General features: G+C 41.0%; 1 protein-coding gene and 1 non-coding gene across 8 annotated transcripts in view; both read right to left on the bottom strand.

The window, feature by feature from the left end:
- Positions 1-12,123, bottom strand: part of ATP6V0A1 (ATPase H+ transporting V0 subunit a1) — a 55,227-nt gene that overhangs the window by 16,895 nt on the left and 26,209 nt on the right. For all 7 annotated transcript variants that reach the window (XM_070773509.1, XM_070773512.1, XM_070773508.1 and 4 more), the window contains exons 9-17: positions 11,909-12,002; positions 9,560-9,772; positions 7,153-7,303; positions 6,142-6,281; positions 5,168-5,325; positions 4,625-4,715; positions 2,112-2,230; positions 1,072-1,288; positions 597-704 (exon numbers count right to left, since the gene is read on the bottom strand). In XM_070773509.1, the coding sequence (XP_070629610.1) occupies positions 597-704; positions 1,072-1,288; positions 2,112-2,230; positions 4,625-4,715; positions 5,168-5,325; positions 6,142-6,281; positions 7,153-7,303; positions 9,560-9,772; positions 11,909-12,002 (1,291 nt within the window). The remainder of the gene's footprint in view (positions 1-596; positions 705-1,071; positions 1,289-2,111; positions 2,231-4,624; positions 4,716-5,167; positions 5,326-6,141; positions 6,282-7,152; positions 7,304-9,559; positions 9,773-11,908; positions 12,003-12,123) is intronic.
- On the bottom strand, positions 8,027-8,161 carry LOC139177848 (small nucleolar RNA SNORA31). The gene has a single exon (XR_011562314.1). It is a non-coding gene; the product is annotated as a small nucleolar RNA SNORA31 (small nucleolar RNA).

Here is a 12,123-nt window from a genome sequence, read left to right as displayed (position 1 = left end):
TGCCAGAAACGGGTATTTGGCAACTTAAGTGTGTGCGTGTGTGTATGTGTGTGTGTAATTCAGATGCACGCAAACATAAAGTAAGCACAAGTACGTATGCTGCTTTTTTAAAAAGAAAAAACGTCAATGTGCTTTAGACCAAATCTTTCCCTACACCAGATGTTTTGGCTGGTGAAAGTATCATGGTCTCATTTTAAAAGAAAATGTCTTGGTGTCAGCCCTGTGGTTGCCCAGGCAAACCACATGAGTGGGTTCGCCGTCCGCAGCTCCGGCAGCCTTGCTTCAGCTATTGCTGCAGTGAGACGGGCCCAGACCTGGACTGTGCTGAGCACAGCATGAGCAAAGCCCCATCAGGAAAGGTGAAAACTATGACTTGTTCTTGCCACCTGGACTACTCAAAGCTGAGCATCTGGCTGTCTGAACAGCAATTACATGTTTGTTCTTTTCTTTTCAGCAGGTCCAGGGCTCATGCTGGGATACAACACAAGTGCATTTTAAGAGAATACAGGTTATGCACAACTCATTACATCCAATGAGGAACTGCATTGATTAAAAAAAAAAAATCTGGTAACTTTCAGCAACAGAAATATACCCACCAAATGCTTCCTCCTCAAATACTGACGGCGAAGGACAAGTGGTTTAAACAGTAGCATCCAAGGGACACACAGCAGTGCAACCACTACCAGGAAACACTGAATTCCTTTCTGCAAAGTAAGGAGGAAAATGCACACTGTATTAGTCAAACGTGAAGTTTCCAACTCTAGCAGAGATTTTCCCTAAAATAGTTCTTTCTTACTGATCTAAGAATAAAAAACATAATCCAGTTTCTCAAAATAACTAGATGTTGCAGCAAAGCCCAGGTTTGTCCCATAGGATGGGAGTTATAAATTCCACTCTGCCTGGATACAGAAAATTACAGTTGACTCTCCCAAAGAATAAGACTGGGTTGAATTTAGATCTGAATGCGTGGACTGAAAAGGAGTTTTAAAGGCTTCTTTCAGGTCACAGAAACATCTGGCTTCCTGACCTAGGACAACAACCTGAGAAAAGTCCACCTCTAGATTGACGCACCTGTCCAGAATACAGCATTGAATTACCAGAGTCCCCGTAGGAAAAGAGGAACATATTTATGAAATGGATCAGAAGGCTTGGTGCTTTCTCCGATGTCTTAGCATTATAGGCCGTCCACTTGTAAAAAATAAGGATAACCAAGTAACCAAACAAAGAGGTCATGAAGATTATTTCTGGAATAAATCCAAAGTAGATATTCAGGGGCTTCTTGAAGTAGCTAAAAATTAAGACAGAAAAAAATGTTAACAGTGAACAGACCGAGGATCACCTCATACCAAGTGGACTGCTCTCCCTAGACTTTCTACCTAACTTTCCATCAATTCTGTGTTTAAGAATTGAACACTTTAAGAAGTGACAGCCAGAAGCACTAGAGGCAATAGAGACAGGCAGGATTAATGACTACTTTCAAACTTTTGAACCTTGAACAGTTCTAATACCATCCCCGTCAATCCCTCGTGAGAAAGAGAAGGGAAAATCAAGTACCTTCTGAGACTACAATTCACAAGTTTATGTGAGTTACACATCATGGGAAAAAACGTAACTTCCATTTTGATGAAAATTACACAAGGTGGTTTTTTTTTTTTTTTTTTTGGTGTTTTTTTTTTTTAACAAAGATCTTGAGAACAATTGTATGTTGTCTGCTCAGTGGCTCAGTCATGTCCGACTTTTTACAGCCACATGGACTGTAGCCTGCCAGGCTCCTCTGCCCATAGGATTTTCCAGGCAAGAATACTGGAGTGGGGTGCCATTTAATACTTTAGAGGATCTTCCCGACCCAAGGATCAAGCCTATGTCTCTAGTGTCTTCTGCACTGGCAGGCAGATTCTTTACCACTAGCGCCACCTGGCAAACTCATACATTGTTAAGGGACTGATATTAATAAGCAAGCTTCATTTGAAGAAGTTAAGATTTTTTTTAAAGGCACTTCAATAGAGAACAGTGCTCTGAGTTATTATTTCCTCCTAAAGGTGTTATGACTTCTTCAGGCAAAAGCACTGTCTGAACTGTGTGAATTCTTAGGACAAGACAGAGCAACTCACGTGTGGTTGAAAAGGCTCAGGCTGACTCCAAACAACATGTGGATGATACCAAGGATAACAGACATCTTCATCTTAAAGGAGTTGAGGAAGGTCAGTTTATTGGTAGCAATGTTCCAAATCTATCGCATCCCAAGAAGACAGAAGGCATTACAAACAGTTCTCAAATGGAAAAATATTTACCTACTGTTGAAAAAGTTTTTTTTTAATTGTGGAAATTCTAAACATACATACAAGCAGGGAGAATAACATAACAAACTCCTATGTACCTATGGCCTAGCTGCAGTGATTAATTATTGACTTCTCATCAATCTTGCTTCATCATTACCTCACCTATGCCCCACCTCTATATTATTTTGAAGCAAAATCCAGATATCATATCCTTTTACCTGTACATATTATATTTCAGCATGGATCTCTAAAAGGTAAGAGCTCATTTTTAAAACATGACCACAAAGGACTTCTCTGGTGGTCCAGTGGCTAAGACTCTGTGCTCCCAAGGCAGGAGGCCTGGGTTCAATCCCTGGTCAGGGAACTAGATCCTGCCTCCTGCAACTAAAGATCCTGCATGCCACAACTAAAGAACCTGCTTGCTGCAACAAAGACTCAAGACCCCACATGCTGCAGCTAAGACCTGGTGCAAAAAAAAAAAAATCACCACAGTACTGTCATAACACCCCAAAGCATTAACAATGATTTCTTTAATACCATGGAATCATTAATATTCAGATTTCCCTGATTGCATCCATATTTTTAAAAATAATTCATTTATTCAAAGTAGAGTCCAATAAGTCACTGTATCACGTGACTGCTGATAGGGTTTTTAAGTCTCTATAGCTTCTCCCTGGAGCTCTCCTTTTTTATTCATTACAAAATATTTGTTGAAGAAATTGGGGACATTTATCTTCTAGATGCTGGCTGAAACCCAGTGGTGCTGTCCTTCCATTATTTTTAAATATTAATTGCCTTCAGCTTTGTCGCGTAAGGCCTGGACGCCTGTAAAATCTTCCTGACAGTTCTGTCTCCACTTTGCCCATCAGAGTGTGTTTCCTAAGTAATGACTCTGAGGCAGCCATGTCCCTAGGCCAAAACCTCCAAGAATCCCCGTCACCTCTGAGACCAAAAGCAAACTCTGTAACCTGTTAGGCCAGATCTTCCACCATCTAGCCCAGCATCTTTTTTTCTGAACTAGCCTCTTCATGAAGAGTTCATCCTCAGTGACCTCTAACCTGAAAACTTCTGGCTGGTTCTCTCTGCAGCCCCAATCTGGCCTGAGCTTTTGCAACTCCAACTGCCTGATGGACATTTATACCCGGGTGACCCACAGGCACTTTAAACTCAGTACCTACCCTGTAAGCATCAAATGTCTGCAACAACAACAACAACAAAACCTCTGTAACTACAGAACATTACAGAAATGTGAGATAGTATTATTATTAGATTCCAAGCTGTTTGAGGGTAGGAGCTATGTCTTAGAATGATGTATTTCACTAGCAGCTGCTACACCTTATAGACAATAGGGATTCAGTAAACATCTGTTAAATGCATATATGAAATGTTATGAAATATCTCCAAGTATCAGTTTCCTTATCTGTATGGCACAGACAGCAGTCTCTACCCGATAGAATTGTTTGGGGATAAATAAGATATGCTGAGGGTTCAGTACAGTACCTGGTCCACAGTAAGCATTTCAGTAACATTAGCTTCTATAAAAATTAAAATAATTAACTTTTTATCTCCCTACCTCTATGCTTTTGCACATACTTCTCTTCATCTATAACAATCTGCAATATTTTTCAAAGGCCAGATTAATTCCTTTATTTTTTTAATAAGAAACCTCAATCTTTCTGGCAATGATCTGCTTTTCCTCTGGAATTCTGTAATCCTTACAATCTAATGCTTAAATTCCTCCCTACCTCCTTTGTTTAAGCACATAACACAAAAGATTTGATCCCACTTTACTTGCTTACACATTTGAAAAAAACAAAACAAAACAAAATTCTGGGACAAGTTTTATAAGAATGCTAATCTAAAATCCATAGAAAAGAGCTATTTTTGCTTTATTAAAACATCTGCTAAAAATAAAAATGAAACTAAGTCAAACAGAAATAAACTGGGAAGGAGTCTTGAAAAATCAATCTTCCCAGAGTCAGTATTATTAGCCATCTCTAAAGTAAGTCATGCAGGAAAAATAACATGGCTCCCCAAGGCATCTGGGTCTCTTGAGGCTTTAAAGTACTCTGGACAGATACACTGAGGTTTTCTAAAAATATGTAACCTAAAACTCCAAAAAAACTATTTATCTTCATTTTCATTCTTTCACTTCTGGGTTTCATTTAAAGATTTTGGTGTTAGAGATTTCTCTGGCAGTGCAGTGGTTAAGACTCTGCACTTCCAATGCAGGGGGTGCAGGTACAATCCCTTTTTGGGGAACCAAAATTCCAAAAGCCATGTGGCATGGCCAATTAAAAAAAAAACAACTTCATGTCAGACATATAGAAAAGAAGTGCTCTTACTGGATCGATGCCAAAAGGATATGGTCCACCAAAAACTCCAGTGACAGCTGGGTTCAGCTGGAGGACAGGGTTCCCCCGAAGTGTCTCTTCCCTACCATGTTAGGAGAAAACCAGCATTTATTTTTTTATCAAGAGAGGGAATCACTGTGATCCAAAAACTGATCCCCAGAGAAACTACTATAAGCTACCTTGTCTTTTCAGTAACAGAGGAGGGATTAGTATTAGAGAGTGAGAAGGGATCATAGATAACAAAGAGAAAGATTAAACATACATACAAGACCAGGTAGGGAAATCGGGAGACCTGCTTTTAACTTACAAAAAGAATCAATGTGCCTAAATTACAGTTTCAGTTCCTTGATACTACTGAACAAATCACAAAGCATTTCCCAGGCTAGAGCATAGATAAGAGGAGACACTACATTCTTTTGGAACAGAAACAGTGTCAAACACTTCCTAAAGAAGTGCTGGTTTACCACTTATCTGGAAATCCAGAGCTGGACGTGAAAGGAATAAGCTTTGACTTTCAGCTTCTTGGCAACTTACGTCCAGTTGTATATATCGAACATCGGCCGTACGCTCCAGGATGACCCAAAGATATTAAGAGACTTGGAAAAGCAGTCGTTATAGATGAGGCCAGTGTAGATGGAGAACACGCCCATCAACAGAATGATGTACCTGCCGCTGAATATAGTGCTGAACATCTGGGAGCCAGAAGAAAGAGGCCAATGAAACATAATCCCTGCAGCTCAAGTTGTGACAATATCATTCAGAATATACTAGCCCCTTCCTCTCTTGCCACTTTTACCCCATTCTGGGTCAGAGAGCTTGAAGTAAAGACCAAAATACAAACGCTAACAAGAAATGTACTTTCACAGCACATGGCCTCTTTAGTGTTAAAATGAACATAGCGCCTCTATTCTCTAAATAGTCTCTAAAATTTCTCTATGGGTCAGAGACTTCCAGATCATAATTTTCATAATGGTGCTTGAGAAATTATAAAGTTTCAGACCAACGCAGATGTAACCTAGACATTAGTTCATTCTTGAATTAGCTAGTGTTAACTGTGTGGTTACCAGTGGGGCGAGCCAAGGGGAGATGGTCAGATAGGGGTAAGTGACTCAAGAGGTACAAACCACTATGCATAAAATAAATAAGCTATAAGGATATATTGTACAGCACACAGAATGTAGCCAACATTTTGTAATAATTATAAGTGGAGTGTAATCTATAAAATTTTGCAATCACTATGCTGTACGCCTGAAACTAATGTAATATTATAAATCAATAATACCTCAACAAATAAGTAAAAAGAAAATATATTTCCATCAATCATGGAGAAAAGACTGAATTATCCTTCTGTATGTACAAAATTTTTATAGACCTGTTGCCCTATGGAGAGACAAAAACAGTATGCAGCCAAAGATTACAGGAGAAAAGTATTAGAAATATGTCAAGAAAATAATACTACTATCTTATGTTTCTGAGTTTCTAGCAAAAACAAACAGACAAAACATCACCTCATTCTCATTCTTCTGGGAGAGGATCCGGCTCTCTCTTAACACCATCCATACAGCAAAAAGAGTCATCAAAATGCCATGGCCAAGGTCACCAAACATCACAGCAAACAGGAAAGGGAAAGTGATGATGGTGTATGGAGCTATAAAGAGACCAAACAGAGAAAAAGACAAATTCCAGAAAACCGCAGCTCCTAACACACCACATCCTTCTCCATAATCTAAGATCAGTATAAAAGGGACTCATTCCCAAGCTGCTGGTCAGAGGGATTCCCAGGAAATAATGTCCACAGCAGGATTTGCACAGACTCACAAAGCTACCACCAGCATTTTCAACAAAGAATCACACAGGAAATGAAGGTTTTGTCTCTAGCCTTGGCACCAGGGGGGTTTGTCTCTTGATTCCTTTTCTTTCACTCCTGGGATGCTGCTCCTGGGACAGGCCAACTTTCCTCCCCTGTGCACTGCAACCAGCTGAATAAAGCCACCAGGTTAAGTGGGAGAACGTTCAGAATCTGGAGCAGATCAGGTCCTGCAGAAGACTCCCACTGAACATGAATTACCTGACTCTTGATTTCATCACTAACTCTCTGAACAGAGGACAAATCTGCCTTGTGCTTAAAATGGTCAACTGCTATATTTTCTCTATCTAACCTGGAACCAGGAAACTATTCTAAAATGTCAATGACCTTGGGAAAACTTTTTCCTTAAAGCAGTTCCAGCAAATGGCATGTGAGTGAAAGCCAGGTGCTATACAGCCGTGAGGACAGAGGAACCCAATCTATGGAGCTCATGCCTATAAAATTCCTATAAAATCGCCTGCTAAAGGAGTTCCACCTGGCAATAAACCTCACTCCTTACATCCAGATAGGCACCTCTTCATGGGAATTCTACAAGAGGTGAGGCCTGGACAGCATCTTCAGTCTTGAGCCAATTGCTCAATTGCGTTCAAAGTGAAGCATTAAAAGAAATAACAAAAAAATCTCCAGAGGGAAAAGATTCAAGCTTTTTTACCTGGATTTATCTCTCGGTAAGTTCCAATTCCATAAGCATCCACTATGTTCTGAAAGCCATACGTGAACTTGTTGGTCTTGTTATAGGTGGGGGGAGTCTGGTTTGTCTGCATCCTGTTCAGAATGGAGGGCACGGTGGAACCACTGTGCTCCTGGGAAACATCAAGCACAGATCAGAATCAGGTCACCCTTCTGATTACGGTGGTGGATTCATAGGCATATATTTGTCAAAACTCACTGAATAGTACACGTAAAATATGTGTATTTCCTTTCAGGTAAATTATATCTCAATCTTTCCAGTCTTTGAGGACACTAGAACTAGCTATAAAATTTATGATGATACGTGTAAACGAAGTCTTGGGAAGAATATCCTTATCATGAAACAAAAAAATTAAGTCTAAAATGTATAGACAAAAAAATGTGGTACTTTCTTCCCTGAAGATATCCTTATCTGTGTACAAGTGTCATTGTTCTCTCCTGCTTTTATGAAGAAAGCGAAGTTATTTTCTGACTTTTCCCTCTTCACCACCTCCTCTTAATTCTCTAATAATCCTTGGAGTCTAGCAGACCACGCCTGGTCAAAGTGGCTCCAAAGATCTTTTCTCTTACATGCAAGCCCCTGACACTGGAGAGCTTCCTCTTCTGTTTACCAGCCATGCCTTTCCTGTCTCTTTGCTGGTTCCTCCTCCTCTGCCTGTAATACTGCAGGCCCCCGAGGTTCTATTATTAACTCCTTATTTTCTCTCTTGGAGGTCTCATTCCCTGCCAATCTCATGTATCCTATTTCTTTCATTTTGCCTTTTTTTTTTTTTTTTTTTTTGAGTAAAGCAGGCTTTTACTGTTCACAAGGTTATTTGTGAGGTGCAAAAATCTTCCCATGCATTCTCCCATTCAATTTGGGCTGCCACAGCAAGACAGACAGAAAGCTTGAGGACATATTTTTCTTGCATCTGTATGTAGTGGAAACCTTAGCAGAGAGTAACTACTCCAGGCCTGTCCAATAGAGGCATTTTCCCCTTTTGAGAACTATCTCATCGTCTGTTTTACATTTCCACATGGATTTCTGTCCAACCCCTCAATGTGACTGAAACGGAACTTAGCAGCTTTCTCCAATCAATAAGTTTCTCTTACTGAATCTCAACTTCCATTAATGGAACTATTATTCTACCAGTCACCCAGCTTTGATACCTCAGAAACATTTTAATTTTTTCACCTTGTATTTCTCCTGTACATTGCTAAATACTAGGTCTATCAATGGATACTTCCTTCAGAATGTTTCACAAATTCATCATTATTTGCTCTTCCCATTGCCAGGTCTTACTGCCAGGTCATTATCACTTACTACTGTTTACAATAACCTAACTGTCCTCCCACTTGTAGGCTCTTTCAGCTCCCCAATCCAACCCCCATGCTATCAGTGGATTACTCTTTTATTTAATTGATTGATACTGATTGATTGATTGATTGACTGAGTCATGCAGCATGCAGGACATGAGATCTTAGTTCCCCGACCAGGGATTCAACCTGTACCCCCTGCAGTGGAAGCGTGGAATCTTAACCACTGAACTGTCAGGAAAGTCCCTGGATTATTCTTTTAAAACTGTTGTGATCATCATGTCCTTTCACTGCTAAATAACTCCCAGTGTCTCTCTACTCCCTCCAGGATAAAATTTAAACTCACTAATCTGGTATTAATGACCCTTCATAATCAGGTTCCTGGCTCCCTGACTCAGGTTTACCTCCTGCTCTTTCAGCTTGCCCGCTACAATTCCTGTTCTGGCCCAACCATGTGTGTCATACTGTACTTGCCTTTGGCCAGACTGTTTACTTCTTGTTATTGCCAAAAGACATCTTATCCAGTCTTCAAAGCACTGAGTAAATGCCACCTTCTTGAAGCTTCTTCTGATCATCCTTGCTGGACAAGCTAGCACCTGCCTTCCCTCTACACACATAAACTGCTCTTGGCACAGACTGTCTTGTATGTTTGCACATCAGCCTCTTCAAGTCAGAAGATACTTGAGGGCCTACTTTTTATATCTCTGTACCTCCTGACCCCTCGATCAGAGGCTTGGACAGGGCAGTAGCTGTAACTACTACTAAAGGGTTATACTATGTACCTAGACTAATGGACAGAGAGAATGGACCAGGAAACTGATGTTCTGGGTGTGAGTAACCCTGAAGGATCACAGGGATATGATCAAATCATTTAATCTTTTCTGAATTACAATTGCTACATTTGAAAATAAGGATACACGAGATGTTCTGTCAGGATACAAGGTGAGTACAAGGTGGGTAAACTGAAGAATTCTGAGACAAAAATGCCACGAGAATGTGATTGATTCCTGTTACCACTGATGGAAACCTCTCTTCCTGGCTGGAGGCTGCACTGCCAGCTGTGGGGGACTCACCGTGCCCCTTCTGAGCGCAAACTGGATGGAGTCAAGGTCAGTGACAGGGCACCAGACCTCCGCAATTAGGCACTTCTGGGTCACATCTATGTTGCACAGGTTCAAAGTATGGTAGATGGCCTTCATCTTCCGCACCTTGATGAACCAGACACGGATGTTCTTGGCAGCAGCCTGAAGAACCCTCTGGCGGTGATCCTCTGTTTGGTTCAGAACCTTTGGGGAGAGAAAGGAGCAGGAGAGCGATTCTTCTAACGCCCTTCTTCCATTTCAGGACATGAGGGCAAGGAGGCACAGCTTTCTGAGAAGGGATGCGGGGGAATCTGTTTTTTCTCTTCCTCTGGCTAGAAGGTTTTGTGTTTTTTTTTGGCCAAATTGAAAGAAATTAAGAGTTCTACTTACTAATGTTCATATTCACTTCACTTCAAGCTAAAGAGAAACCTGAGGAAATGGTTTTCAGCTTTTCTAATTTTACCACCAAATCTATGGCTGAACAATGCAGTCACTGGCTTTTATCTGGTTCATTAAAGAGCAATGGTTTTCCATATGGAGCCTGTAACTCTGACTTGAAGAAGTCAGTGTCCCAGGCCCAGGAACGGACAGAGTTGTCACATCCGTACTTATGAACAGCAGGCCGCAGAACGCCCCTGAACATCAGCCAGCACTGAGGAGTGGGGGGAAAGAGGCGCTGCTGATCGCCATCATCTGCTTCTTAGAGACTCCATGCTGGGGAAGGAGACAGGAGACTCATGGCCTCTGGAGAGGATTCAGACTGCCACATACCACAGTCATCACAGAGCAGATGAGGCTTGATTTTTCTGTCAGGCTTTGTTTTCTGCCCAGGAAGCCCGATCCCTTGGAAACCAGCACAGAGTTACCTCGGAGGAATAATACTGCCTCGACTAGAGGTGGAAAGAAAGGCCAGGGACACTTCACATTCTACTGTCTTGTTTATCACCAAATATTTAACAGGTCTATAGCAGGTGAGGGGAGAAGCCAAAACCAGGCAAGCAGCTCACCACTCACTTGTGCATAAGAATCTATCTGAAATCTCAACATCTTTTTGAAAAGGAAAAAACTATATATTAATCATTTTAGCACAAGTGCTCCATCATAGCTGGTTCTTCAGGTCAGTTCAGGAAAAAAAGTCATGACTGCTCCCTGAGAAACTGTCTTGGGCAGTAGAAAGTAACTTCCACGAGAGGTTTAAAAAAAAAAAAAAACCCATGGCATGCTAGGGAAACTCTTGTTCACTTGAGAATAAGGAACAAGGATACTTTCTCCCCTGATTGTTGACAATTTCACAATGACTATTTAAACTTCTAGAAGGATGCTAATAAACTTGCCCCCACCCCTACATCTCACTCCTTGGTATTCAATCCCTTTTAAAATTTTACTTCAAAAAATTAATCCATTAAAATTTTACTTCATACATTTTGGTGCTTTAAAAGTCAAATTCTAGCCATTTATAAAGGCTACACCACATGTTCTTCACAGTCTACTGCAACCCTACTCATAAGGAGGGGGTATAACAGTCCTAGAAGCCAGAATGTACACATGGCTCATTACCCATCAGCAGTTCGAAGAAAACTCTCTTCCCTTGGTTAAACTGCTAAGTGCAGCTAACAGGAGCCAGCAGCAGGTCAAGTGGTGGGTCATACACAACACGGGTTGAAATGTTTCAACATGTCGAACATGATTCTTAATATTTCAAGGTAACAATCATTACATTCTTTCAACAGGGAACCAAACTCCAACTGGGCACCCTTTTCCTCCCATGTATGTATAAATCATGACTCCCTCTTTAGAAGCCTGTGACAGCCATCACGTGCACAAACTACACACACTACGACGGGGTAAAAGTTCCTTCCTGGGTAACAAGAGTTACCCCAGGACTCTGACTAGACTGTATGTTCAGACTCAAGGTGACCAGGAGGACACACACCAAGCTATTAAGAGTAGCTGCCTCTGGAGGTAGAGCATGTCTGTGAGAGGCAGAATTGATTTGATATGTACTTCTGTATTATTTGATTTTTTTCTTAACTAAGCATACTTTATTATTCATACTTCATTCACTATAAATGTATCTCAGACTCATGAGCTGGGGAACTGAATATTCTAAGCAACAACGATTTCAGGTGCATAGCATCTCTGTCTCATTTGAAGATAATTCACACCATTTTAAAGTCATTCCCTGTGGGGGATGGGGAAGAGTTTCAGGGAATGACTTAAAAATAGTACACACACACACAAACAAACATATCCTGAGCTTCTGTAAGTGCCTAATAAACTGTTAGTGCTTCAAGTAAGCAGTATTTCACAAAGACAAACTCCCTTGAGGTCTCAGTGTACCATTTGGAGATCATCAATCCTGGTATTAACTCCAGAAGCCATCTCCTTTCTCTCCTGCGGCGTCTCAGGACAGGGATAGAGTGAAGCCCGGAACCTGGAATGTGCAGACACAGCCTGAGGAACACTGACATTGCTTCACGGAGCCAGTTTAAGTAATCTCAGAACATAATCCCAACATACTGGAAGGACCAAAACAGGATTAGTTCAGACTGATG

Source organism: Bos indicus, chromosome 19 (assembly GCF_029378745.1).
Source record: "Bos indicus isolate NIAB-ARS_2022 breed Sahiwal x Tharparkar chromosome 19, NIAB-ARS_B.indTharparkar_mat_pri_1.0, whole genome shotgun sequence".
Taxonomy (NCBI): domain Eukaryota; kingdom Metazoa; phylum Chordata; class Mammalia; order Artiodactyla; family Bovidae; genus Bos; species Bos indicus.
The sequence above is the reverse complement of the archived record's forward strand: the minus strand, read 5'-3'. Positions and strand labels throughout refer to the sequence as shown.